Here is a 26,460-nt window from a genome sequence, read left to right as displayed (position 1 = left end):
CCGGCAGACTATGCTAGATACCCATGCTGGGGGATGCTCCTTCAAAGATGTGGGGTGCACTAGATGTGCCCCCTTTATAAGGTGGCGGAGTGGAAGCACTGACCCTAGAGGTCCCCAAGCACTTCCCTTCTATTCCAAGGCAGAAAGCAGATCCCCGATTGGGGAGGGGGTGCCCATAGGCTAAACTCAGGGGAGCTAAGCCACACCTCCAGCCCAGGTCTGGGCCCTCCCAGCCCAAATCCCTGCCACCTCCTGGCCTGATCTTGGGTCTCTTGGGGGGGGGGGTGCCCTCTTCCCCTGCCCACAGCAGGGCAGAAATGACTTCTCACTTCTGGTTTTGACAGTTTTTCACCTGCTTGGTGATCCTGTTTGCCTGTGAAGTGGCTGCTGGCATCTGGGGCTTTGTCAACCGGGACAAGGTAAGCTGAGGAAAGCACAGGCCCTCCTTCTGCCCAGCCCTGGTGTTGTTGGCCTCATTCCAATCCCCAGGACACCAGGGCCTACCAGGAAGCCTGGGGGTTCATGTGTTTGGGGTAGGTTAGAAGCCTGGAGAGCCAAGTTTTGACCATTCCCTCCCTCCCTCCTCCGTGGCTCCTGGCTCTTCAGAGATGGGCCTGAGGTGACCTTGGCCAGCCCCAAGCCCATGAGGATATTGAGGATATCCCGGGTAGCCTCCTGAGGACAAATACCTCAGTGATAGTGAGTTTCTCCTCACTGCTGCTCTGGACAGAGGGTGGCCAGCCGCTGTCTTGTGGCCCGCAACTTGGGTTGGCCGGAACCCGGGAGCCAGGAGATGACGTCTGGTCCTGTCTCTGACATGTCACAGCTGGGTGATCTTGGCAACACCTCCCCCTCTCTGGGCCTCATTTTCCATCGGGGCTGCAGGAGGAGGTCTCTGAGGCCACTTAAGCATGTTACTTTTGAAAATTGAGAGACAAGGTTCTGAGCACACTCACTTTATTAGCTGGGCTGGCAGTGACCAGTATTTTGGGTCAGGGGTCCCGAGGTTGGGCTCCCCAGCCTTCGAGTTGTGGGAAGTACCCGAGAACCCAGACCAGGTTGGGGAGACACTAGGACTGCGTAGAAGAGCTCACCATCCGAAAAGGCAAAGTCACTATGATTGGCTGGAAATGGGGAAGAGGGGCTGGTAACAACCCACCCTTTGGTCCTGTGACTGACGCCAGGTGCAGGGTTGGAGACAGTGGCCCAGACTCCTTGGGTAGCAGGCCAGACGTCCTTGAAGGTAGCTGGAGGCGGAAACACCAGACCCCACTCCCCAGGGTCCGCTGCCTCCTTCAAGGGCAACAGAATCCCCTGACAAAAGGAGAACAGGGAGGAGTGGGAGGACCAGACTGTCTAAGCTTACCCCACCCCAGGCCCCCTGACTTTCTGAACCACGTTCAGACACAAAGCATTGGGACTTGGGCAGTTACAGGACAAAATCGATTAGCTGTAAACAGGATCAGTTAAAAAGACAGAGTCAATGATCCAGTTACTTCAGCCACAAGAATCTGGTATCCGTCCACCTGCGGGGTCCAGGCCCTACTCTGTGCCCACCGCCCAGTATCCCCCCAATCTCAGCCTATCCCCACAAATCCTGCCAAGCTGACAAATGAGAGGAGAGTGGGCAGCTGCCAGGCCTGCCACCGCTTGACTGCCAGCAACGCCACCCTCTTCTCTCCGCAGATCGCCAAGGATGTGAAGCAGTTCTATGACCAGGCTCTGAATAAGGCTGTGCTGGAGGACAACGCCGGCAATGCCAAGACTGTGGTGAAGTCCTTCCATGAGACGGTGAGAGCCCAGAATGGGGGTAGGGGGGCAGGGGCCTTGGCTTCCCCATCTGGACAGTGAGGATGGTGTGGACAGTGTAGGCCTGCCTGTCTGGGAGGGCTGCCCTTCTAACTCTGAGGAGCCAGGTCTCCTGTCTGTGGCAGTGGCAGCCACTGCTGAGGGCGAGGCTCATTTCTGTCCTTCTCTTTCACAGCTGGGCTGCTGTGGCTCTGACGCGCTAACCTCCTTAATCACAGCCGCTGCCAAAAGTGAGCTATGTCCTAGCGGAAGCAACATTCTCACCACCCCCTTTAAGGTAAGGTGGAGATGCTGGCCGACTGGGCGGGGAGCTGAGTGTGAGCCAGGGGCGGGGGGGGGGGGGGGGCACTACTGGCCAAGGTCTGTGCTTGGGGATCTCAGTGTGGCTGGGCTCTGCCCCAGCCAACCCTCCTCTCTCTCTGGTTCTTCTCCCTCTCCCTCCTATGTGTGAGTGTGGGGGTCTCCCCCTCTGGGTCTCCCCATGCCTCTCTCTCTAGGTCTGTCTTTCCCTCTCGTCCATGGTTTCTGCCTCACATGTGCTTGGCCTATTTCTCTTGGCCTGCCTCGGAAGGATGGGCAGGTGGGTGGGCAGCCGATCCCACTGTTCACTGTGGGGCTCCTCTCCCGCTCTTCTCTGCAGGCAAACTGTCACCAGAAGATTGATGAACTCTTCTCAGGGAAGCTGTATCTGATCGGCATCGCTGCCATCGTGGTGGCTGTCATCATGGTGAGCGGTGGGAAGGCGAAAGGGGAGGGTCACCTGGGAGGGCCCAGTGGGCCCCAGCAGCTGCTCCAGGGGCAGAGGGCGCTTGCAGATAAGCTGGATAACTGTTCATTGGTGGTGGAAGCCCAAGTTTGTGGCTGGCCCGACAATGTATGTCCCCCACACCCTTCTCTGGCTCCTAGAAAGCCCATTATCTGTCCTCCAAGGGCCTAATCCATGACAGGGACAGGGACCAAGCAGGGTGGGGGGGGGGGGAGAGGAGAAGAGCTGACAAAGAGTTGGATAGCCTGAAACAGTGGGATGAATACACCAAGATGAAATCCAGTCAGGATGGATATGAAGTCTGGCATTAGGGACCAGAAGTCAACTCTGCAGTTAGGCAACAGTTCTCAAAGAGCGCTGGGGGTCTGCGTGGGACACAGACTCCACAGGCGTTAACAGTGTAATGTGGAAGCCACAATAGCTAATTTGATCTGGGCCTGCTTTGAGGGCAAGACTAGGGGAGGGAGGTGATTGTCCTTCTGTGACCTCACCCAGAGGACAGCGGTCATTTTGGGGGCCACATTTGCTAAGCTGTAGAGTCTGGAGAAGGGGGTGACCAGGACGGGCAAGAGCCTGGAGTCCGTGTCACATGAGGAGCAGTTAGCCTGGAAAAGAGGCGACGGGGACGTGGCCCCCCGTCTCTAACGCCCCCCTTTGCCGGCAGATTTTCGAGATGATTCTCAGCATGGTCCTGTGTTGCGGTATTCGGAACAGCTCCGTGTACTGAGGGCCGCACCTCCGGGGCTGTTCTGAGGCGTGGGCAGGCAGGAGAGGAGGGGAGCCCCCAGACTGCCACTGAGTGACCGGGAGGCATCTGAAGAGCTATCCAGAGAATTATGTATAGAAATGTTTCCGATATTACTCTACAGTACTTCTTAGCAGTTTTACTTTGGAGGGTTGGGGCACGGGGTGGGGGGTGTTTTTATTTTTGAAATAAAGAAGTTGCCAGATCCCTTTCTGTGCCTCTGGCTACACGTGGGTGTTGTGTAGCCAGGGTCTTGGAGGGGGTCTGCTGGGCTGAGGCCACCACTCAGTGGGGCCCCCACCTTCCTACAGGGCATGAAGGTAGGGCAGGAGTGAAGGCCCTTGGAGGTAGGGCAGAGGCGGAGGCCCTTGGAGGTAGGGGCAGGAGTGGAGGCCCTTGGAGGTAGGGCAGGGGCAGAGGCCCTTGCTGGCCCTGCCTTCTGAGTGGGGAAGGAGAGTCCTGAGCCCAGTGCTACGTGGGACCCTGGCCCTGAGGCGCCCTCCCTCATGCAGCCTTGGCCCTTTTTTTTTTAACCAATCTGCATTATTTTCTCCCGTATCTACTCTCTTGAGCAGCATTTCTCATGTTCTCACACTTTCTGGCCTTGTATGTCTGACTCTGGCCCCTTAGATTATAACTCGGCCGTCCAAGACAGGCCCAAATCAGCTCATTTCAATAAAAGGAAAGAACATCAGGACTGGTGTGGACCCTTCCCTGTAAGCCCTGCTTGGCAGGAGGCCCCCTGAGGCTGGGCAGGGGTGGGGGTGGGGAGGCCTTTGGTTCTGAGAAAAACTGGCCTGTCCTGTGGAGGCCGAGAGAGGCCCGGGCCAGCTGGCTCTCCTGCACTTCTAGGGCCCAGCCCCTCCTGTCCCTACCTCCTGGCTCCCCTGGCCCCAGAGTAGGGGACCTCAGCCTGAGGAGGAGGCTGGGCTGAGGGGAGTTGTCTCTCACTGCCAATGGCCAGCTTGGCCTATGGATATGGAAGACCAACTTTGGCCACGAGGCCCGGCCTGACCCACCCTTCTCAGCCCACTTTTGAGCCCTTCACTAGCACCTGGCTCGCCTGCCTGGGGCTTCCCCACTGTCCTGGGCTGTTCAGAGGGGAGGCCCCCACCATGGTGGGCATTGGGAAATGGGTAATTGAGCCCTAGAAAGCCTTAAAGGAAACTGCCCAGAATGAATGTCCGTTTGGGGGAGGGGGCAGAACTCCTCAGGCCTGCCTCCTCAGGCCCTCCCAGCCTGTCTCTTGTGTGGCACACTGGACGTGCATGCATGTGTGTTTACATAGATGTTGTATGTACTCAAGTATGTTCTGGGCCAGGCCCCGTGTCTTTCTTGGACTTGCTATCTGGCCTGGAGGCAGCAGCCAGGCCTCAGGGTTCCATGTTTATGTTCTGTGGGGTGCCCCATAGAAGGGGGCCATGCTGGGCCAGGAGGGATCACATGTGACATGTGGAACGAGAGGCCTTTGATCCTTCAATTTAACCACCATCTCCCTGTTTCCTGAGTGTCTGCACAGTCTGGAGTCTAGGCTTCAGGACTGGCCCCCAGCCTACACAGAGCAGCATGGCAGGAGGCAGGCACCATCCCTGATGCCTTGAGGCTGAGAACCCGTCCTATGGGGCCTGGCCTCCCCCCAAGGAGGGCGAGAAAACCCTCTGGCCTCCTGCCCATGGGCAGGGGTGCTGCTGGCCTCTCCCAGGAGGGGCTGGAGGAGGGAGGACATCCCTAGGAGGAGGTAGCCCACAGAAAGCTCAGCCCTCTGGCCTCCTGCCATGGGGGCCCCTGGCTCCTCAGAGCTCTGAGGCTGGCCCTGCCCAGGTTCTGACTCTCCTCCCTGTGTGTGTGCACTTCACCTTGGCCTTCTTCAGTGATGCCGGCCCACACCCTGCACCCCTGCTCTCAGACCCCCCACTCCCACGCCGGCCTTGCTGGGCGCATCCCCCATCAGACTGGGCGGGGGAGGGGTCTGTCAAAACAGAAAACTGCTTGCCGCTGTCTCTTCTGTCTTCAGGAAGGCAGGGCTATGGGCTTGGTTGGGTGTCCCCTGCCAACCCCCCCAGCCAGGAAGGCGTGCGCCCTTCTACATCTTCATCTCCTAGAGCCGTCGCTGCTGCCTCTGCCTCCCGCCCCCCCGCCCCCTGCCCCCCAGCAGTCTCTGTCCCTGGGAGATGAGTCCCCAGCCAAGGGTGCCTGTGATGGCCCCGGCAGTGAGATGGGGGGGAAGGGAGGGGCCCACCCCTTCCTGCTTTGCTCAGGCTGTCTGGGGGGAGGGGGGATAGCATGGCCTGAGGGCGTCCCCCCCTTGCTCCCCGCTGTTGTCCGTCTGCTTGTTTGCCCCACACGTGGCCCCCTTTCCATCCATGTATCCAATAAAGCAAGCACTCTAATCCATGAATCTGCGGCTACTTTCTTGGGGGCTCAGCTGGGCCGACCTGACTCTGGCCAGGGGAGGGGGGCCCCCCTCCCACAGGAGGCAATGACTACGAAGGGCTGGGGCGCCCTTCCTGGGCTTCCCACCCCCAAGAGGAGATCCTGGAGTCCTGTCTCATTGGAACACCTAGCAGTTAAGGTGATCCCCAGGAAGGACCTGGGCTGCTAGGGGGTGCCATGGTGCCAGTGCAAATCTGGCCTCAGATCCTTCCTAGCTGTGTGACCCTGGGCAAGTCACTTCACCCTGCTGGCCTCAATTTTCTCATCTGTATAATGGGCTGGAGAAGGAAATGGCAAACCGCTGTAGTATATCTGCCAAGAAAACCCAGATGGGCTTATACAGACTTGGACGTGACTGAAAAGCAAAACCAGAAAGGCCCTTTGATCAAGTCCAGCCCCATTTTACAGATGTGGGAACTGAGGCACAGGGAAGGGCTTGGCCAGAAGGCTGCGCAGCAGTTTTACCCCCAAGGGGCGTCTGTCCCAACCCGTAACCAGCTGTGTCCCCCCCACCCATGTTCCCCAGCACAGGTGATGACTGGGGGACCGAGGACCCCCCCAATTGCTAGGTCCCCAGGGCAGGCTCTGGGGAGACGAGGAGCGAGGATGCGTAGAATCCGAGCCTGTTCTCCAGGGAGCCAGGGACCCCCAGCAGCGGGAGGGCATTCAGGAACGGAGGGGGCCCCGGGGAGGTGGGGGGGACTTCACAGAGGGCGCTCGTCCAAGGCCCGGAGAATGGATGGGCACTAGATCTAGGAGGCCAAGCAAGGCGTCAGCGCCAATGGGTTGGGAAGACTTTGAATGCCAGGGTGAACGGTCAAGGAGGTGACAGTCTCTGGGTCCCTGCCCTTGGTCTGGCCGCATTCACCCCACGCTCCCAAAGCAGCTGGAGAGGGGGCGCCCGAGTGGGGCTGGCACGCAGTAGGTCCTCAACACGTGACTCGTGGGCCTGACTATGTACCTACGCGTGGAAGCCAAGTCCCGGGGCCCCAGGTTGGTGGGGAGGCAGGGCCCCTCTTTCAGCACCTCTCGAGGCTTCCCCTCTTCCCTCCCCCCAGGCTCCTCCCGGCCACCCCACCCCCTCCGGAAAGGGCCAACTCCGAATCGTCTGCAGTTTCTCAGCGAAAAAGAAGAGGTAACAAAGTAGCGAGGCGGGTCACGCCAGCCAATGGGGAGAGGGAAGCCTCGTCTAGTCCCGCCTCCTCCTGCCAAGGGCCCTATCCCAGCGGCGGAGCAGCCGGGCCCGCCCGGCCAGACGGAGGGGGTGGGGGATGGGGCCGAGCGGCGCGCCTTCCGGAGGCGCCTACTGTGTGCCGGGGATGGCACCCAATGTAGCAAATGTGGACAAACACGGCATCAGCCACGGGAGGGCAGGCCAGGGGATTGCCCGGGGTCGCCCGGTAGATGGAGGGGGCCTTGAATGCCGCGCAGACCGTGCTGCAGCTGATCCTGGAGGCCACGGGAAAAGTTCCGGGGGCGGGGGGTGAGGCGGCCAGGCCCGCGTTGGCCAAGCGCCGAGGCCGAGGACGGGAGCTAGGCTCGCTGAACCCTCACACCCTCCCCCCTGCTCCGCCCAGCCCAGGCGCTCAGACGGCGGGTGACGTCACTCCCGAAGGGTGGGAGCGCCAAGGAGAAGCATCCGGGGCCCAGATCGGCTCCTCCCGGCCCCTCCCGTCCGCCAGGGTCTCCTTCCTACGCCTCAGACCTCAGTTTCCTCCTTTGAAAATGAAAGCATTAGAATCAATCAGCCCTGCACATGGCTGGGCGGATACCCGGGGAGGGAGGAGGGAGGGGGGAGGGGCGAAGCCTGCGGACCGCCCGCCCCCCCCCCCCCGGCCATACCACCTTCCCCGCCGTAGGGCGCTGGGAGGCTCCAGCAGGCGGCGCTGTTACCCGCCCCGCGAGGCATTGTGGGCGTCCTCCGCTCATCCCGCCCCCGATCGCTTCACCCAACGCAGAAAAGCCGTTATCCGAAAAACTGCGCGAGGACCGACCTTTCGGGAGGCCAAGGCGCATGCGCGAGATCCCTGCCTCGTTCTCAGGTCACGTGCAGAGCTTTCTTCGGCGAGCTCCGTCCCTTGACTGTGACGTCACCGCGTTGCATTGTGGGGCTTGTCGTTTTCCTTCGGACTAGCCTCGGGCAGCGATGGACGGCGGGGACTCGGCTTCCCAGAAAGCCATGCGGGCGGGGGGCAGGACCGTCTCACCCTCGAGGCCTAAGATGGTGGCTGCCTTCCCGGGGAGCTTCGCTCTACCCGAGGCGGGTCTCAGCATTTGGGCCCAGGGCGGCGCAGCCCCGCCTCGGGCTCCCCAGCTGTGAGAGGTGGGGCTGGGAGCAGTGACCCCGAGCGTGGCGGGACTCCCGTCACCCCGAGCCTCAGTTTCCCCTCACCCCGCGACTGACCCTGGTTGGGGCAGCTGTTCCCAGCCTCAGTTTCCCTGTCTGCGCAGGCACTGACCCTCCCCTCTTCCCCCCTCCCGCCCTGCGGCTCTGGGGACTCTGAAGCTAGGCGCTGCCCTCCCTGGCCGGCCGCCCCGTGGAGACGGGCCATGGCGGACCGAGGGGGCGGCGACGCCTGGCAGGGGAGGCCCGACTGCGAGGCAACGTCGGACACGGGCTCGCTCAGCGACTCGGACTCGGACTTGGACTCGGACTGGGACGGGCAGGAGGCCGGGCTGTCCCCGGGGGAGCCGCTGTGCCTGGAGGAGGCGATCACCTCGGAGGACGACGAGCCCCCCGCAGAGCCCCCGCAGCCCGCCGGGAGCCCCGCGCGGCCCTTCCACCTGCGGGGCATGAGCCCCACCTTCTCCCTGCGCAGCCGCAGCATCTTCGAGGGCTTGGACGGGGCGGCCCGGGCCCCCACCCCGGGGACCCCCGCCCTGGCTGACACCGCCACCTTCAAGCGGCCCCTGCCGCCCCCCGGGCCCCTGCCCAGGCCCGGCCCGCCCCAGGTCCCCGACTACGTGACCCATCCCGAGCGCTGGACCAAGTACAGCCTGGAGGACGTGCCCGAGGGCAGCGACCAAAGCAACCACGCCGTGGCCCTCCAGTTCCTGGGGGACCTGAAGCGGAGGGCGGGCGGGCAAAGCCCCGCACCCCAGCAAAGCTGCGCCCCCTCCTTCAACCAGGATCCCTCGAGCCGCGGGGCTGGCAGGATCGTGTTCACCAAGCCCGCCAAGGCCGGCGAGCGCAAGCGGCCCCCGTGGAGGGAGCCCGGGGAGGAGCTGGTGGCGCTGGGCCACCTGGGCTCTGCGCCAGGAGAGGGCGAGGGTGAGGAGCGCCGGAGGACGCAGGCGGAGCCCCAGGACGCCGACATGAGGGAGGAGGAGGAGCCTGCCCACCAGCACCCCGCTGTGCCTGTGGGCTTCCACGGCAGCAAAAAGAGGAGCAGGGAGCATCTGCGACCCAAGGGGACCACGGAGGAAGAGGGCGAGGAAGCCTGAGGGTACCCCTCCAGGACAGGCAGCCTCTGAGCCGGGCTGGTGGCAGGGAGCTCACTACCCTGTGTGGAAGCCCTTTCCATCCCTGGACAGCTCTTAGCATCCCCCAGCTCTTGTGCCACTGAAATAGGCCTTGTTGACCTCCCCTCCCCCGAGCTCCCAGGAACGGGGGTCTCCCCTCGTTGTGGTTGGAGAAGGGGTCACATTAACCAAACCAAATGCGGTCAGCAGAAGGGAGAACGGCCTTCTTGAGGGGTGGGCGGGCCTCGCTCCCACACTGATGGCCCTGATCACATCTCCTTTGGGAAATGAGATGGGGCTTCTTGTCTGTCAGCCCCCCAACCCCTCTGGCTTGGTTTGCCCTTGTGAGGACAATAAAAGGTTTCCATGAAGTCTGAGCCTCTCTGGTGTCTCCTTGCCCATCCAGCGGGCCATTGCAGGGGACCAGCCCCCTGGGGTTCAGCGGGCTCTCAGGGGCCCACTCACTGGCCAGCATAGTACAGGCCACTTTCCTGCTCCTCCAATGTCTGGGGCTCTTCCTGCTCCCTGGCAGAAGTGAGCTTCCCAGCTTATACAGGGGTCTTCTGCTTGGGTAGATGGCACAGGGACAGAGGGTGCCTTCACGCTGGCAATGGGGGTCACCAGGGCTTGGAGCATCCATCCTTATCCACACAAGTCTGGGTTTTATTCCCAGAATGACCTCAATCCCTGCCCTCCATGGGGGTGGCCCCAGGAGGATGTTTCCCTGAGGGAGATATCCGATCTTAGAAGCCACTGTCTTCTATATAGGAGGAAAGTACAGCCCAGGGAGGGAGCAAGGTCCTGCACAGCCACCTACACTGGGGCCAAAGAGTGAGTGGATGTGGGGTGAGGGGCAGGCCCTGGTGCTTCTGGTCCCTGGTCGTGCCTCACACGCACTCACACACACACACTTCCAAGGCTATCTCTGCTGTGCTCAACTCCATGCAGTCAGTGCTCAGGGGCTCCAGCTGAGCAGGAGGGGTATGGGAGGGAGACCACCAGAGGGCACGCAGGAAAGGCCCGGTTTTCTCAGGCTACCCTGCATCGGCCTTTACTTGCCTTCTGGGACCTGTTTCCACAGTTTCAGAGTTGGGCGGGTCAATGAGGTCACCCATATTGACCAAGGATTTCCTGACAATTGGTTACCCACCCTTTACCTAAAGACTCCCAGTGGGGGAGCCCACTGTCCCCTGTGATTGCTCACTGACCTTCTCCCACCCCAGTCTTCATTGGATGCTAGAGAGTAGTCCGATCCCTTCATCTTACAGAAGAGACAACAGGCATAGAGGGAAGGGCCTTAGTGCCTAGGGTTGTCCGGTGTGCCACCTGGCTGCAGGAGTGGGTGTGGGGCATCCTGGCTGGAGCAAGCAGGCTGCCAGCTGGGGCTCAGTGCCAAGGCTCAGCTAATTCCATTATTGATGAACATCCTAAAGGGTTGTAATCCCATTAGTGCAGGCTCTCCAAGGAGTGGAGGAGGAAGGCCAGGGGTGCTAAGCATGAAAGTGAGGCAGCTTTCCCAATTGCTTTCCTGGCACTGAGCCCCTGGTGAGGAAGGGCTCCAGCCAATCAGGAGCAGGGGCTGCGGGGATGCATTTCCCAGAAATTCAATTTAATCAAGGGGCATTAATCCAAAGGCTGTCAGGGAGGGGCAGTGTGGGGAGTGGGGCTGCCAACCTCTCCAGGATGGCCATCAGGCTGATGGCCCTGAGGACTCAGACCCTCTTAGGACAAGTGGACAGGGTGTTAGGGAGGATGCAATGCTCTGGAGGGAACTTGTCTTCCAGGAAAGGATGGAATAGCTCCAGCAGCTAGCACCCACATGGTATAGCACACTTTGGGGGTACAGAAGTTGCATAATTCTTGTCCTTGGGGAGCTCATCATGTGTGTTGGAGATAGGGGCAGAGAACACCAAACCAAGGGGGTTCAGAATTGTATAATCCTTTGTAAACAACTCATTCGATCCTCAACACCTTGATCTGCACTGTGCTCCTAAGAGCCAGCAAGGTCCTTGTGCTAGAGGGAGGTGAAGTGAACCTAAGGAGGTTTAAGTTTCAGGAAGGAAGCCAGAGGAGTAGGGCTAAGCAATCATGCCACTCCTACAGGCAGTCTTGAACACCAAGTAGAAGAAGCTTCAGGGAAGCTTCAAGGTGGAGGCACATTTGGGGGCATTCTGGGGTGCAGAATGCCTGAATCTGCCCTGGGGGAGAATCAATAGGCTCTGCCTTGGAAGTGGAGGCCAGATTCAGAGAGGCAGACCCATTATGTATGCAATGTTCTCAGGTTTTGTCCAATTCGGTGAATGGACAGAAATTGTTTTCTAGTTACCATCATCTGAATGGACTTCCAGTGGCCCTTCCAGCCCAGAAAGGCTGCTGTGGGTATCTGCTGCCAGAGGAAAGGGCCTGAGGGCTGGGGCGTACTAGGCCTTAGCAGAAGTGAGAGACCAGAGTGTTTCCCATCACTGGACCCTTCTGGCCCTCAGGTCACCAGAAATGGAGTGTTGTACGAGTACCTTCATATCTCCCAATCCATCACTTGCTCAGAACCCTGTGACATTACGGATGACTGGTGGCTGTACAGCCTCTGCTAGACAATCTGGGGGGAGCTCATTACCATCCCAATCTCGTGGCTAAGTTTCCCTCCCTCCCTCCATCGAGGCTTTCCCTGGGATTTCTTTGTTGTCAGTTCTGTCTTTCAAGGCCAAGGAGAGGAAGTCACAGACTGATAGAATTTGGGGAGTTAAGAGGGACCTCAGGGACTGTGTAGTCCAGCTCATACCCCAAAGCAATCCCATCTATAGCGTATCACCTGAGCTCTATTTGTCCATCCCTCTGCAGACGTCCAGCCTCGAATTTCCAACTGTCAACTGGATATCTCCAAACATGTTCCACAGACATCTTGAACTCAAAACCAAACTCATTATATTTCCCCCGACTGCTCCCTGTCCTTCACCTACCTTTCCTATTGCTGTTTGTCCTAAGTTTTCAAAGAGGACGAAGACATCATGGGGCCATGTCTTGACTTGTGCATGAATTAGATTTAAGTGAGGCAAAACTGCACAAAGTCATCAGCCTCGCTCTTCCTGAGTCATTGAAGTCCAGTAGCAAGACAAGTCAGGGCAAGTAGCAATGGACCAGGTTGCAGTGGATGACCTTGGCATCGTCAATGTCTGACGGAGCTGTCAGTGCTCTACAGTGCCTGCTTCATGGCTCTTGGAACAAATTGTTCTCATCCACCCATTCCACCGAGGGAAGTCTTCACATGCTTGGGGTGTATGGGGTGTTGAGGAAGGACCAGCACCTCTCGTGTGAGGGCTTGCCAAGTCCTTTTCAGGGCTGCTTATCAACCTTTGGTGTTCACCTTTCACCCAACTGTCACCTGTGGCTCCAAGAAGCTGTAGCACATGCTGTGGCCACATCACAATAAAAACAAATTAGCGAACAGGCTAAACCAACAGGCCTCAAAACCGTCATTGAGTTGGGGGAATGTTTACCTTCTCTGTTACTGTGGAGGGCAACACCATCCTTCCATTCCTCAGATGACTAACCTAGGTGTCATCCTGGACTCCGACCTCTCACTCCCCCATGTCCAGTATGGTTCCAAGGCCTATCGATTTCAACTCTGCCACATCTCTGGTAGATTTCACCTCTTTAGCATCTCTGGTAGATTTCACCTTTGCAGCATCTCTGGTAGATTTCACCTCTGCCATATCTCTGGGAGATTTCACCTCTTCAGCATCTCTGGTAGATTTCACCTTTGCAGCATCTCTGGTAGATTTCACCTCTGCCATACCTCTGGTAGATTTCACCTCTTCAGCATCTCTGGTAGATTTCACCTTTGCAGCATCTCTGGTAGATTCCATCTCTTCAGCATCTCTGACATTGCCCCCAACCTGGTGCAGAGCCTAATCAACTCATGCCTGTATTGTTGCAGCAGCTGCTGGTGGGGGCAGGGGGGGGCAGGTCTGCCTGTCTCAAGTCTCTCCCCATGCCAGTCCATCCTTTATTCAGCCACTAAAGTGATTTTTCTAAAGCCCATGTCTGGCCATGTCACTCCCCTACTCAGCAAACTCCGGTGGCTTCCTGTTATCCCCTGGATCAAACACAAAATGCTGTTTGGCCTTCAAAACCCTTAATAACCCACCACCTCCTCCTTTTCCAGTCTCCTTCCACCTTGCTCCTGAACACAGACCTTTCAGTTCCAGACCACCAGCCTCTTGGCTGTTCTCCCAGCTCCAGGCATTTTCACGAGCTGTCTCCCTTGGCTGGAACTGAAAATTTTCTTTCTTTGCTTACCAGACTTAATGAGTGAAAATCAGGCACCTCTGACTCTTGGCTTTTCTGGCATCTTTCTAGTCTCAACTAAAACCCCATCTTCCACAAGAAGCCTTCCCTGACCACCATGCTCCCCTTAATGTTAGTGCTTACTCTCTAATAACGATCTCCAATTCATCCTTGAGTCTGTAACTTATTTGTACATAGTTCTTTTCATGTTCTCGCTCTCCCATTAGAGCATAAGGTCCTTGTGGGCAGGGAGTCTTTTGCCTTACTTTGCATCCCCAGTGCCTGCATGTGCCTGGCACACAGTAGGTATTTAATATTTATTGGCTTGACCTGAGTTGACAGGTAGTCATTCAGCCTCTACTTGAAGTCCTCCAGTGAAGGAAAGTCTACAACCTTCTAGGCAGCCCAGTGTAACTTAGGACAACTTCCTCTCTTAGCGAATCCTGAGTTTTTCCAGAGGTCTCATCCCCCTTGCACATGACAAGCCTTCAAATACCCAAAGACCGCTCTTGTGTCCCCACTAAGTCTTCTCTTTTGAGGCTTCTGTCAGACTCAGTCACATGCAGTTGCTGGAGCTGGAGGAGAAGCAGAAGAGAGCCTGGAACCTCCCAGAAAAGCAGGCCACAGAGGTAGAAAGCGCTAAGACCCAGGGCCCCAAATCCTGAGCTAGAATGCGGATGTGGGGCCAGAGCCACAGGGGCTGACATTTCAAGGGCCAACCAAGGGGCACGGGTCCTGGATGGATCAAGAGAAACACCTGGGAAAGATGTGCTGTGTGGCCAGGGGCTCATGAAGATTCAGTGTAGAAAGAAGAAAACAAGAAAGCTCAGGAGAGAAGCAAACTGGGCCTTTTTGCTATTTCCCTTTGAAATTTAATATACATTTTAAACAACTGTGCTTCAGAAGATCATGGCTTCAGATACAATCCTTTTTTGCTCTTCGAATGCTGAAATACTCACGTCTGTTGATGAAGTTCTTAGTACAAAGCAAGTTAATTTTTAAAATGGAAAAGCAGAAAAATGCCAATAAATCTGACAGCAAACGCTAAAAGCTGGAGAATGATGGGCAGTTCAGGGCTCCAACTGAACAGCTGCATGGGACCCATCATCTCCCTCGTCCCTGGTTCTTGGGCTAGAGCTGCCTGATCACTGACCCTGCTCACGAAGCCTGACAAGCAAAGACAAAACTTCTAGATACGAAACGTCACAGGCTGGAGAAACTGCCATCTCCAGACCCAGAAAATGTGCCAGCTGCGGCTGCAGGAACATCAAGGACTGAGAACTTCTTCCTGGAGAGGAATTCGCCCTCCTCCTCCTCCTCCTCCTCCTCCACTGCTGTTACCTAGAGGGGCAGCATTGGGGGAAAAATGGAATTTGGAGGGGCTGAGTCCCAGATCAGTGCTTGGTAGCTGTGTGACCTGGTAAATGCTCAGTGCTTGGTAACCACGGATTGGGTGAGCCACTTAACTTCCTTCATCCTCAGTCCCCTCCTCTGTAAAATGGAGGCCATGCCATTCACTCCTGGGCCAGTTGAAAGGGCTTTGCAGAAATTGGAGGTGGTGATAGTGGGAGAGTCCTCCCTGGAGGGAGGAGGATGGCCGAGATGCCCTCCAGAGAGCCCACGCAGGTCGAGGCCTCTCTGAAAGGCAGCTTCTTTCTTGCTACAGCCTGAGGTCTCCTGTCCCCCCAGGAGCTAGCCACTAGGAGGTCCCCTGGTCGGCTGGAACCAGAACAGAAGTAGAGGCCCAGCCCAGCTGCCTCTGCCCCTGGAAGGTAGCCGGCTCTTCTGGTGGCTTTCTCCCCTGACCCTGATGACCACAATGCCTCTGTTCCTAGGCTTTGTATCTGTTTTCTCCCTCCAGTAAGAGAGAAGGGCCAAGGGCCTCTCTGGGCTGAGCTCAAGACATTGGGAAGATCAAGCTCTGGCCAAGACAGCAGAGAATCCTGAAAGACCAGAACTGAACAGAGCCCGAGGTCCTCTTTTTACAGGAGAGAAACTGAAACCCAGACAGGGAAAGGGAGTAAAGATCTCTAATGAGCTCAGAGCCTGTCTTGCCCAGGTGCCTCATGGTACCAAGGAGCAACTAGGGGGCACCGTAGTGCACGGAGTACCAGCCCTGGAGTCAGGAAGACCTGAGTTCAAATGCAACTTCGGATGCTCACTAGCTGTGTGACCCTGGGCAAATTACTTAACCTTGTTTTCCTCAGTTCTCATCTGTCAAATGATCCGAAGAAGGAAATGGCAAACTGCTTCAATATCTTTGCCAAGAAAACACCAAATGGCATCGCAAAGAGCTGGACACAACTGAACCACAACAGCCAAGGGGTAGAAGGAAGGGGCTTCCTGAGGCCCCCTGCTGAGGAGGTATTAGAAGCAAGGCCAAGGACTTCCTGACTTCCCGACTATCCCCTTACGCACAGGCTCAGCAGCATCTCTTAGCTGAGAAGAATCTCTAGTCCCATCCTCCCTGCTCGCCTGGATGCAGCTGGCCAAAGCTTCCTCCCTGCCATGCCCAGGCTCTGAATGCAGGGCGGGCAGACCCGGCGTCCCCACAGTTTAGAAGAGGAAACAGGCCCAGAGGGGAGAAGACTGTCCCAAGGTCACACAGCGAGTCCCTCAGCCTTACTTGGATAGTTTGGTGGGAGCTGGCACTCCATGGAGCTGGCCCTGGTCAGCGTGTCTGCCATGGTGGACAGGACGACTGTGCAGTAATTGATCTGAAATACAAAATGGATGCTCCACTGCTGGTGCTGGCTGGAAGCCCTTCCCTGTCCTCCTGTGCCTGAGCCCTCACGCCCCAAGCTGACTGCCTGTCCTCCAACCCCACGCCCCCCTCCACCCTGCTTCTCCCTCCACCTGCTGCAGATGGGAGAGAAAGCCAGGGGCCAGTGCTGGATCTTTACTTGTGACTCCAGGACCCGAATGCGCTTTTCTTGTTCTCTCAGGCCTGCCACGTGTTGGCTGATGAAATCCACCCTATGGAAAAAGACATGTTTCTGGGAGCCGCAGGAAGAAGCCCTTCCCTGGAGGGGCTTCCGGACCCCTGCCAGGCCAGCGGGGTTCGGGGGAGATTCTGAGCTGAAAGGGCCCTCAGATACAGACTCCTCATCTTACAAGCCAGGAAGGTGAGGCCCAGCGAGGGGAAAGGTCTTCTGACTCAAGGCCATCACCTTCTGTATAATGATCTCTGAAGGGCCTTCTGCCTAAGCAGAACATCCCTCTATGAGAGGGAGCTGGGCCCCTTCTAAAGGCCTTGCCAGCCATGATGGGCCATGAGCTCCCCTGGGGACCCAAGCAATGGGCCTGAGTTCCCTTCAGGACAGGCCTCTCAGATGCTGGGGGCTGCCAGCCTCTGTCCTGCCCACAAGGGCCTATCTGGTATCCCCCTGGGGAAGGGCTTCCAGCCAAGCCCAGCAGTAATTACTCACTGAAGAGCAGAGAGATCTCCATCAGGAGATCAGGCCACAAAGAGCCAGAGACACACTTAGGTTTGTTCCCAGGAGAAGGGAAGGAGACACCCGGTCATGCCAGCTCCTCATACCCAGCAGACACTCTGAGGCCTCTCTCTGGGACATGGGGCTTCTGAGGTTAGCCCTGCCCCGGGCAGCTGGCTGTCCTCTCCCAGGCCCCTCATTGGGCCAGGTTGCCAGACTGACTTCGCTTCTCCAGAGGGCACAAGCCCCACACAAGAGCAGAAAGAGACCAGATCTAGATGTCAGTGATCACGAATCCAACTTCCACATCTTACAGATGAGGAAACCGAGGCCCAGAAGAGGGGAAGATGAGCCCTCAGAGGCTCACTGATGACACGCTCCTGTCCCAGATGTCATCCAGTTCTAATGCCTCCATTTTACCGATGGGGAAACTGAGGCTAGAGGCGGGAATGGTTTCACTCAAGGCTGCCCAAGTGCCAGAGATGGATCTGAACCCAAGTCTTGTGCCTCCAGTTCCAGCGCCATCCCCATGGCACTGGGGGTCATTGAGATTCTTTGAGCCTCAGTTTTCCCATCTGTACAGGATGGTGATAATCTTTGCATTACCTACATCAGGGAGGCTCTTGAGAAGAAGGGGCATTGTGGCCCTTAAAGTTTAGGGGCTAGGGATGGGGACAGTGCTAGGGAGCCCTCCGGGAAAGGGGCAGTGTGGTGCAGTAGACAACGCACTGTCCTTGGAGTCGGGCAGGCCTGGATCCAGCCCCGCCTCAGACACTCACTAGGGGTGACCCAGCATGAAGTCTTTCCTCTCTGTTGGTTCTATCCAGTTTATCCTGCTCCTAGCTTGTCTGCATATTGTCTCTCCCATTAGATTAGGAGCCCCTCGGTGCTTGGCATGTGGCTTGGCACACAGTAAGTGCTTAATAAATGCTCACTGATTTGACTTAACCTGTAAAATGAGGAGTTTGGATTCCATGACCTCTAAGATCCCTTCTGGCACCAAATCTATGATCTTATGAAATCATAGATGTGGCTCCTTTTGGTATGGGGGCAACCTTTGAGTCTAGGAGGTGATGCCACAGAGTCCAAGCACTGGCTGCTCCAGCCAAACTGGAAAGCTTGGAAGAGGCCTGACCCAGGCTGGCTGAGGGCAGAGGCTCATCCCCAGGAAAATCAATGGCCAAAGTCCCAGAGGAGTTGGGACAGATCCTCAAGGTACCAAGTTCTGCAGGGCTATTACCCCTCCTGGATAAGTAAGCATCTCAACCTGATTCCAGACCATTGGAAAGCCAGCTGGGGGGCACTTTTGGGGTCCCAGGAGAGTTCTCTGTCTTCTCCTCCTGCTCAGATTTGGCCCTGTGCTGTTTTGGGGGGCAGACTCCTGACAGCTGGGGGTCCCAGGGCCAAGTCACCAGCCAGGCCAACAAGGGACAGGGAAGATGGTGCTCAGTCGGGAAAGAAGGGTCTGGGAGGCTTTGCTACCCTTCGGGGAACCCTGAGTTGGGGCAGCTTCCTCCGAGGCTCGAGAAAGACGGGGATAGAGACGCTCACCTGTGGCATATTTTTTTTAATGTTTCCTTGGTACTTTCTTTCCTCCTTTTCTCTAGATTGGCCAAAAAGTTTTCCTTTTGTACCGTTTCCCAGGTGACAATTTTCTGGTCCAAGCTATCAGGCAAGTCTCTCTCTAGGTGGGAAGATGTGAAGTAAGTACTTCTTTTTTTTTTTTATTTGAAGTGAGTTTTTTGGAAGGAGAAGGTGGACTTGGGGGTTGGAAAATAAAGCAAGGATCGTGGGAGGTCCTGACATCCAGGGGAAGGGGCCAGGACCAAAATGGGAGGAGAGTCCCGCAGCTGCTCTGGCCTTAGCAGCAACACAGCAGCAGAAGGCCTCTGCTGGAGAGAAGGGGCCCCAAGTCTGCTGACCCAGCACACTGGAGTCTCAGGCCTCAGAGCTGTACACAGACCCCTGTGCCCACATTATCCCTCTCTAGGTCTCTCACTCTTTTTCTCCTTCCTCTCTCCCTCCCCCCATACGCCTCTCTGTTTCCCTCTCCTATCCTCTGTCTGTCTCTCTCCTCTCTTTTTGGGCTCAGTCCATGGGTTAGGAGCCAGCTGGGGCCTGGCTTAGCCTTACATCCATACCCTCCATGTAGCCTCAACCAGGGTCTGTCTGTGCCCAGCCTGTGCAGCAGCTTAGGATCCACTGCCAGAGGCTCAGGAAGGTCATGGCCACAGCTGGCAGGTTGTACTCCAAACACATGGACCATTGAGGACTCAGCACCCCACCTTTGCTGCCAGTATGTGTCCTGGGAGCAGGGGTAGTCAAATATCCTCTATCACCCCACACCACCCCTTGTGAGGGGGAAGAGCACCTCAGGAACCCGGGAGGGCCAACAGGATGTGGATAGGAGGGGTGTGCCCACAGGCCTCCTCCTGGCTCCTCGGGAAGCTTTGGGCTCTCTCCTGATGCCTGGGTCTCGGCCAGATTGAGATGGGGGAGGGGATTCATCTGCTTATCCTCAGAAAGCCCCCCAGGCTGTGGATTCGGTCTCCCCCTCCCCCACCCCAGGCCTGGCCACAGCTGCTGCTCACCCAGATGTTCCCTCTTGTGCTCTTCCTGCTTAAAGGCCTTTTTGAGGATGAGGCTGAGATGACTGAGCAGGATGAAGGGTGGAGCCAGGGCGGGGCGCTCGTGGTACTCCACAATGAGGTTGTAGCGTTGGAATTTCCAGAAGATGTCTGCATTGCCCTGGACTACTTGGAAGGTGTAGCTGAGGCAGACCCAGCAAGAGGCCTTGGTTAGTGTGAAAGCTGAGCTGCGGACATCAGCAGCCGGCCTCTGTCCAAAGCTCCGAGGCTCCCCAAGGGCTGGCGCCTGCCCTCCCTCACCTCCTGTGTCACACCAATGGCGACCCCAACCCTGCCCTTCCATTTCTCCCCTGCTGACCACACCTACTAGCCCTCCGGCCCCCTTTCCAGCCTGCGAGCTTGTTCTTCATCCAGAGGCTCAAACACCTTGGCCAGGGTTCAGGCCACCTCCTGTGTGTCAGGCCAGGTGGTTCTGGGACCCCGTGTCTCTGGTGCTCGAGGGGCTTTAACTGGGTGTCCCTACAACACCCTCCTCAGCACAAGGGTTTTGATGCCTTGAGGAAACAGGCTCGGAGCAGAGATCCTCTGGGGCAACGCTCACACTGGCACCACCCGAGCCTCTCCGTGCACGTCCAACCACAGCTGGTGTTTACAGGGGCCGAAATCACTTGAGTCACATTGTGCCCGCGTAGATAGAGATGGAGAGACAGACAGACAGAGACACAAAAGGAGGAGGAGGAGGAGGAGACAGAGAGACAGACAGAGGAAAGAGAGAGAGGAGGAAGGAGACAGAGACAGAACACAGAAAGAAACAGAGAGGGGAGGAGGGGGAGGAGAGACAGAGAGAGAGAGAGTGTGTGTGTGTGTGTGTGTGTGTGTGTGTGTGTGTGTGTGCTCGCGGCCCTGAGCTTGGGGATGATGGCAGAGGGGCAGGAGTGGACTTGGGTGGGTCCAGTCTCCTGGCCCTTGGGGAGCTCACAGTCTGGCTGGGGAGACAAGGCACATATGTCGGTCTGAGCCTGGGGGCCAGGGAGGGGGCAGGGCTGGTGTGAAGAGGAGGCTAGTGACAAGAGGAGGAGGAATAGGGTCTCCACAGGCATGAGAAGGGAAGTAGCTGAGGGGCCCCAGGAGGGAAAGAGGCTGCATGTGCACTAGACACGGCCCAGATCAGGCTGGCCCTTGGGGGCAAGGGGAAGTTGAGGTGGGGGCTGGGAGCGGAACTCCTTAGCAGATGGATGGGACAAAGGGCAAAGGGGGATTGGGGGGAGCATGAGCAGGGTCTGTGCTGGGAAGCTACAGCTTGAATGTCACGTCAGCAGATCTGGGGGGAGCCTGTAGCACCAAGGCAGGGGGTCCTCAATTACTTCATGTGTAACAAGGCCCTCGAAGGGCCAACCCAGCTCTAATATTTTAAGAACTGGGGGGTCATGGTGACCTGGGCTTCTGCAGGTGCCAGCTTTGCCACAGACTGATTCTGTCACCCTGAGATCCTCAATTTCTTTGCCTGGGCACTGGGGAGGCTAAGTCGCCTCAATTTCTTTGCCTGGGCACTGGGGAGGCTAACCCTTTCCTACCAGCCTCAAAGGGCTGCCAAAACCTGGGATGTGAGGCCACATTTACACTGGTTTTCAGGCTTTCCCTCTCTCCTCTGATACAGAGGGCATCCTCCCCCATGTTTCAGCAGACTCTCTTTGTCCCTCAGTGGCCAGCTTCCTGTTGTCCCCTAGGAAGCACCTCCTCAAAGCCTCTCCAGCTGGGTAGGACCTGCCAGGACCCTCTCCCCTCACACCCTCCCCACGTGGACAGAGTCTGAGTCTCTTCTCTCCTGTGAGAGACAATTGGATGAGAACATTCATGGAGGTTCATTTTGTCAGACCCCACCATCATTATTGGTAGAAATTAATTAGAGAGCGAGGGAGGGCCACTGCTGTCCTGGCTGGTGGGGTGAGCAGATGGGACATAGGACTGGAGTTTAACAGGGGCTGAGTGTCCCCAGGCTCCTATCTACTCTCCTGGGACTAGAACAACCTGTTCCCCCCTCCCTCTGTCAGGAGACCTTCCCCAAGCCCAGGGGAGACAGCCTTGGCTGCAGTGGTCAGGAGAGACCTCTGGGAGGAGGAGGGTCTGGAAAGGGATGGGCCCCGAAGGCCTCACCCACCTGAACATGGCAATCAGCAGGTTCATGAGTAGCACATTGGTGACCAGCAGGAAAGTGACCAAGAGCAGGATGACCAGCCAGTTGGCGTAGAGGTTAGGGCACGAGGGGGAGTTCTCCAGCAGCAGGGGGTGAGCTGAACAGTTCACTCGAGCCTCTGAAACAAACACAAGAGCCTGATTCTGGTTTCTGACCATTCATTCATACTAGCCTCACTCTCTGCCCTTTCTTTATCACAACACTATGGAAGAAGGATGGGGAATTCCCACCCCTCCTCATTGTACACATGAGTGAACTGAGGCCCAGGGCCACGAGTGCAGGCAGCAGAACAGCCCAGACACCATGCTGGCCCACAGGGGACAAAGCAGATGAATATGCACCAGCCACCCAACCACTGCCCAGACTGCTTGCCAGGAAGCATGGTGCCCTCTAAAATGTTGCCAGTGGACTTCCAGGAGCTGAGATGGCAAAGTAAGCAGTAAATCACTGTAACTCTCCCATATTCACCTCCAAACAACTGAAAATAGTGCCCCAAAACAGATCCTGGAACAGCAGAACCAGCAAAAACATGGTATGAAACAATCTTTGAGCCCAAGAAACTTGGAGGATTGGCAGGAAAAGTCTGTCTTGCTTGGGTAAAAGGGGAGCCCAGGGAAGAACAGAAAAGGTCCCAGCAAGCCCCACCTCAGCAAGCCAGCAATCGATCCTGAGCCCCCCAGTGTGGTGGAGCAGACAAACGTCGGCACCAGGACCCCCGTGTGCCTTGGCACAGCCACGGTAATGGGCAGATTCTGGCTCTGGGAACTGCCGAGTGCTTCAGCTAAGTGCTCAGTAAACAGGCAGCTCCCAGGTACCCCAGGGAAACTCAGAATCAGCCCCATCGGCCTCCACACACACCAGACACCAGCACTAGGACCTTGGCTCAGCACCAGGTAAACCGCCAGACCTCTACAGCCTCCAGCAGCACCAGCCATCCTCCACACCACCCCCTCGGTGCAGCACCAGATACGAGGGTCCTCCATGGGCCTCAGGGCAACATCAGTGCAGCACCAGGTAAACAGCCAGGGCCTGCAGCCCCTGGCACGAGAAGCCTGAGACGGGCAAAAAAAAAGAAGATTCTGACCATAAAAAGTTATTACAGTGACAGGGAAAATCAAGGTACAAACTCAGAAGAAGATGAGAAAGTCAAAACACCTACGGGCAAAACCCCAGATAAAAATGGAAAGTGGTCTCAAGTCCACAAGGAGTCACGGAAGAGCTGAAAATGGAGCTTAAAAATCACATGAGAGAGGCAGAAGAAAAACTGGGAAAATAAATGAGAGTGAGGCAAGAGGATTATGAAAAGAAAGTCAACAGCTTGGAAAACAAGTCCTTAAAAAGTAGAATTGGCCAAATGGAAAAGAAGATACAAAAATCCACTGAAAAAAACAACTCCTTAAGGAGGACAGTTGGCTAAATGGAAAAGGAAGCACACAAGATAACTGAGGAAAACAACTAAAAGTTAGAATTGGGCAAGTGAAAACTAATGACTCTACAAGATATCAAACATCAACCAAATGAAGTCAAAAGAATGAAAAAAAAAAGAAGAAAATGTAAAAGGTACATAGCAAAAACAACTGACCTAGAAAACAGAGCCAGGAGGGACAATGTCAGAATCACTGGACCTCCTAAAAGCCATAATCAAAAGGAGGACCTGGACAGCATCTTTCAAGAAATTATCAAGGCAAACTGCCCTGATGTCCTGGAACCAGAGGGCAGAACAGGCATTGAAAGAAGCCATCAATCACTTTGGGAAAGAGACCCCAAAATAAAAACTCCAAGGAACATTAGAGCCAAATTACAAAACCATCAGGTCAAGGAAAAAGTGGCCAGTGAGTGACTAGAAAGAAATGATTCAGCTATCAGGGAGCCACAATCAGGATTATATAAGACTCAGCAGCTGCAACATTAAAAAATTAGAGACCACGGAACATGATATTCCAGAAGGCAAAGGAGCCTGACAACCAAGAATCACCTGCCTAGTGAAATTACGCATAATAATCAGGACAAAAATGGCCATTCGGTGAAATAGAAGGATTTCAAGCTTTCATAGAAGGAAGCCTAGAATCCAACCAAAAATTTGATCTCCAACATCGAGACCCAGGAGAAGCATAAACAGGGAAAAAGGGAAAAGAAAACATAAGAGATTCAGTATAGCTGTGCTGTTTACATGCCCACGTGGGAACATAATACTTGTAATTCTTCAATGTTACAGCACCAATACTTGATGGGTTGTTGTCCTTCGTTCTGGAAGACCAAAATGACATCACTATGCTAGAGTCAAGTTTCAACTTGTCTGACTGTGGCTGATCAGACTGATACGAGCTCACTCGGAATGCTCTACCCCAGGTCAAGCACAAATAGTCCCTGTGAACATTTGGGGTGGATACTCCAAACTTGGGCATCCTGTGTTTCCTTTAGGCTGTTTCAATTCTGCTTTGCTCATAGAGCACAGCACCTTCTCTGATGTGGGAACACCGTGCTGGGCGGTGCTGTGCCAGGGTCTCCCATGTCACACAATCAATTCCAATGTTCTTGACACAGATCTTGAGAGTGTCCTTGTATCATTTCTTCTGACCACCGTGTGAATGCTTGCCCTGTGTGAGTTCTCCATAAAACAGTCTTTTTGGCAAGCGTACATTTTGCATTTGAAAAACATGGCCAGCCCATCAGAGTTACCCTCTCTGAAGAAGAGTTTGAATGCTTGGCAGTTTAGTTCAAGTAAGGACCTTAGTGTCTGGTACCTTACCGTGCCAGGTGATCTTCAGAATCTTCCTAAGACAATTCAAATGGAATCAATTCAGTTTCCTGGCATGGCACTGATAGACTGTCCAGGTTTCACAGGCATACAACAGTGAGGTCAGCACCATGGCTCTGTAGACCTTCATTTTGGTAATCAGTCTAATATCTCTTCTCTCCCATACTTTCCTTCAGAGCTTCCCAAACACTGAGCTAGCTCTGGCAATGGGTGCGTCAACCTCATTATCAGCGTGTACATCCCTGGAAAGTACACAACCAAAGTAAGTGAGCCTACCCACAGCATTCGAAACATGTCCATTTGCTGTAACCAATGGTTCCACATATGGATGATGTAGTGGTGGCTGATAGAGCACCTGTGTTTTCTTGGTGTTAATTATTAGGCCAAAATTAGTACGAGCAGCAGAGAACTGGTCCATACATCTCATCTTCAGAGGCTGCACTGAGTGCACAATCATCTGCAAACAGAAACTCACGCACCAACACTGCCTCCACTTTACACATAGACGGAGGGTATGGGTATAAGATGAATTTGAGGGAATGACATAAAAAATAAGGGATGAGAAAGAGGAGTACACTGGGTGCGGAAGGAAGGGAGAGGTAGAATACGATAAACATTTCACATGAAGAGGCACAAAAGACCTATTAGAGTGGAAGGAAAGATGGGAGGGTGGGTGATGGGCATTGCTTGAACTTTCCTCTCATTAGTACTGACTCAAAGAGGGAATGATATACACAATCAGTTGAATATAGAAATCTATCTTACCTGACAGGGAAGTAGGAGGGGATGAGATTAAGTAAAGTGTGTGTTTGTGGGGGGGTGGGGAATGACAGAAGGGATGGCAGATTGGGGCAGGTGGTAGACAGAAGCAAAACACTGGTGAGGAGGGAAGGAGTGAAAGGAGAGAGAAGGCAAACAAGAGAAAAATAGGATGGAGGGAAATACACAGTTAGTATTCATAACTGTGAATGTGAATGGGATGAATTCTCTCATAAAACAGAAGTGGATAACAGAGCAGATGAAAAACCAGAATCCTACCATATGTTGTTTACAAGAAACACACATGAAGCAGAGTGACACACACAGAATAAAGGTAAGGGGCTGGAGCAGTATCTGTTATAGTTCAGATGAAGTAAAAAAAAAAAGCAGGGGTAGCAATCCTCATCTCAGACAAAGCAAAAGAAAATAGACCTAATTAAAAGAGAGAAGGAAGGAAACTACATCTCGCTAAAAGGTACCCTCAACAATGAAGCAATATCAATACTAAACATATATGCACCAAGTGGTATAGCATCCAAATTTTTAAAGGAGAGGTTAAATGAGTTACAGGAAGAAAGAGCAAAACTATATTAGTGGAGGATCTCAACTGTCTCCTCTCAGAACTCAATAAATTCAACCAAAAATAAACAAGAAAGAAACTAAGGAGGTAAATAGAATATTAGAAAAGTTAGATATGATAGACCTTTGGAGAATGGGAACAGAAAGGAATATACCTTTTTCTCAGTAGCACAAGGCACCTGCATAAAAATTGATCTTGTTTTAGGGCATAAAAAACTCAAAATCAAATGTAGAAAGGCAGAAATATTAAATGTATTCTTTTTGGATCATGATGCAATAAAATCATATCCAACAAAGGGCAGTGGAAAGATAGATTAAAAATTAATTGGAAACTAAATAATTTAATTCTAAAGAATAAGTGGGTAAAAGAACAAATCATAGAAACAATCGATAATTTCATTAAAGACAATGATAACAGCAACATACCAAAATTTATGGGATGTAGCCAAATCAGTACTTAGGGCAAAATTTATTTCTTTAAATTCTTACACCAACAAAATAGAAAAAAGAACAGATTGATGAATTGGGCATGCAGCTAAAAAAACTAGAGAAAGAATAAATTAAAAATTTTCAACTGAGCATCAAAGTGGAAATCCTGAAAATCAAAACTGTAATAAATAAGATTAAAGGTTAAAAAATCAACAACTAT

At 54.8% G+C, this 26,460-nt stretch overlaps 3 protein-coding genes across 3 annotated transcripts in view; 2 read left to right on the top strand and 1 right to left on the bottom strand.

Annotated features, from left to right (window-relative positions):
* Positions 1 to 5,718, top strand: part of CD81 (CD81 molecule) — a 34,099-nt gene extending 28,381 nt beyond the window's left edge. Inside the window, exons 4-8 of the mRNA XM_036763046.1 lie at positions 345 to 419; positions 1,687 to 1,791; positions 1,985 to 2,086; positions 2,450 to 2,536; positions 3,240 to 5,718. Of these exons, the coding sequence (XP_036618941.1) occupies positions 345 to 419; positions 1,687 to 1,791; positions 1,985 to 2,086; positions 2,450 to 2,536; positions 3,240 to 3,302 (432 nt within the window). The 3' untranslated portion in view covers positions 3,303 to 5,718. The remainder of the gene's footprint in view (positions 1 to 344; positions 420 to 1,686; positions 1,792 to 1,984; positions 2,087 to 2,449; positions 2,537 to 3,239) is intronic.
* Positions 5,719 to 7,886: 2,168 nt separating this feature from the next.
* Positions 7,887 to 9,586, top strand: TSSC4 (tumor suppressing subtransferable candidate 4). Its single transcript, XM_036763045.1, has one exon. It carries the CDS (start codon positions 8,304 to 8,306, stop codon positions 9,195 to 9,197), a length of 894 nt encoding a protein of 297 aa, XP_036618940.1. The 5' UTR covers positions 7,887 to 8,303; the 3' UTR covers positions 9,198 to 9,586.
* A 5,116-nt stretch (positions 9,587 to 14,702) lies between these two features.
* The window catches only part of TRPM5 (transient receptor potential cation channel subfamily M member 5), a 56,601-nt gene continuing 44,843 nt past the window's right edge, over positions 14,703 to 26,460 (bottom strand). The window contains exons 21-27 of the mRNA XM_036765324.1: positions 21,680 to 21,833; positions 19,525 to 19,703; positions 18,485 to 18,617; positions 16,403 to 16,475; positions 16,126 to 16,216; positions 15,918 to 16,018; positions 14,703 to 14,840 (exon numbers count right to left, since the gene is read on the bottom strand). Coding sequence (XP_036621219.1) covers positions 14,703 to 14,840; positions 15,918 to 16,018; positions 16,126 to 16,216; positions 16,403 to 16,475; positions 18,485 to 18,617; positions 19,525 to 19,703; positions 21,680 to 21,833 — 869 coding nt within the window. The remainder of the gene's footprint in view (positions 14,841 to 15,917; positions 16,019 to 16,125; positions 16,217 to 16,402; positions 16,476 to 18,484; positions 18,618 to 19,524; positions 19,704 to 21,679; positions 21,834 to 26,460) is intronic.

Source organism: Trichosurus vulpecula, chromosome 6, assembly GCF_011100635.1.
Source record: "Trichosurus vulpecula isolate mTriVul1 chromosome 6, mTriVul1.pri, whole genome shotgun sequence".
NCBI classification, from domain to species: Eukaryota; Metazoa; Chordata; class Mammalia; order Diprotodontia; family Phalangeridae; genus Trichosurus; species Trichosurus vulpecula.
The sequence above is the reverse complement of the archived record's forward strand: the minus strand, read 5'-3'. Positions and strand labels throughout refer to the sequence as shown.

Excerpts from the sequence above, each read along its gene's own strand:
- TSSC4 (XM_036763045.1), top strand. The coding sequence starts at position 8,304 with ATGGCGGACCGAGGGGGCGGCGACGCCTGGCAGGGGAGGCCCGACTGC.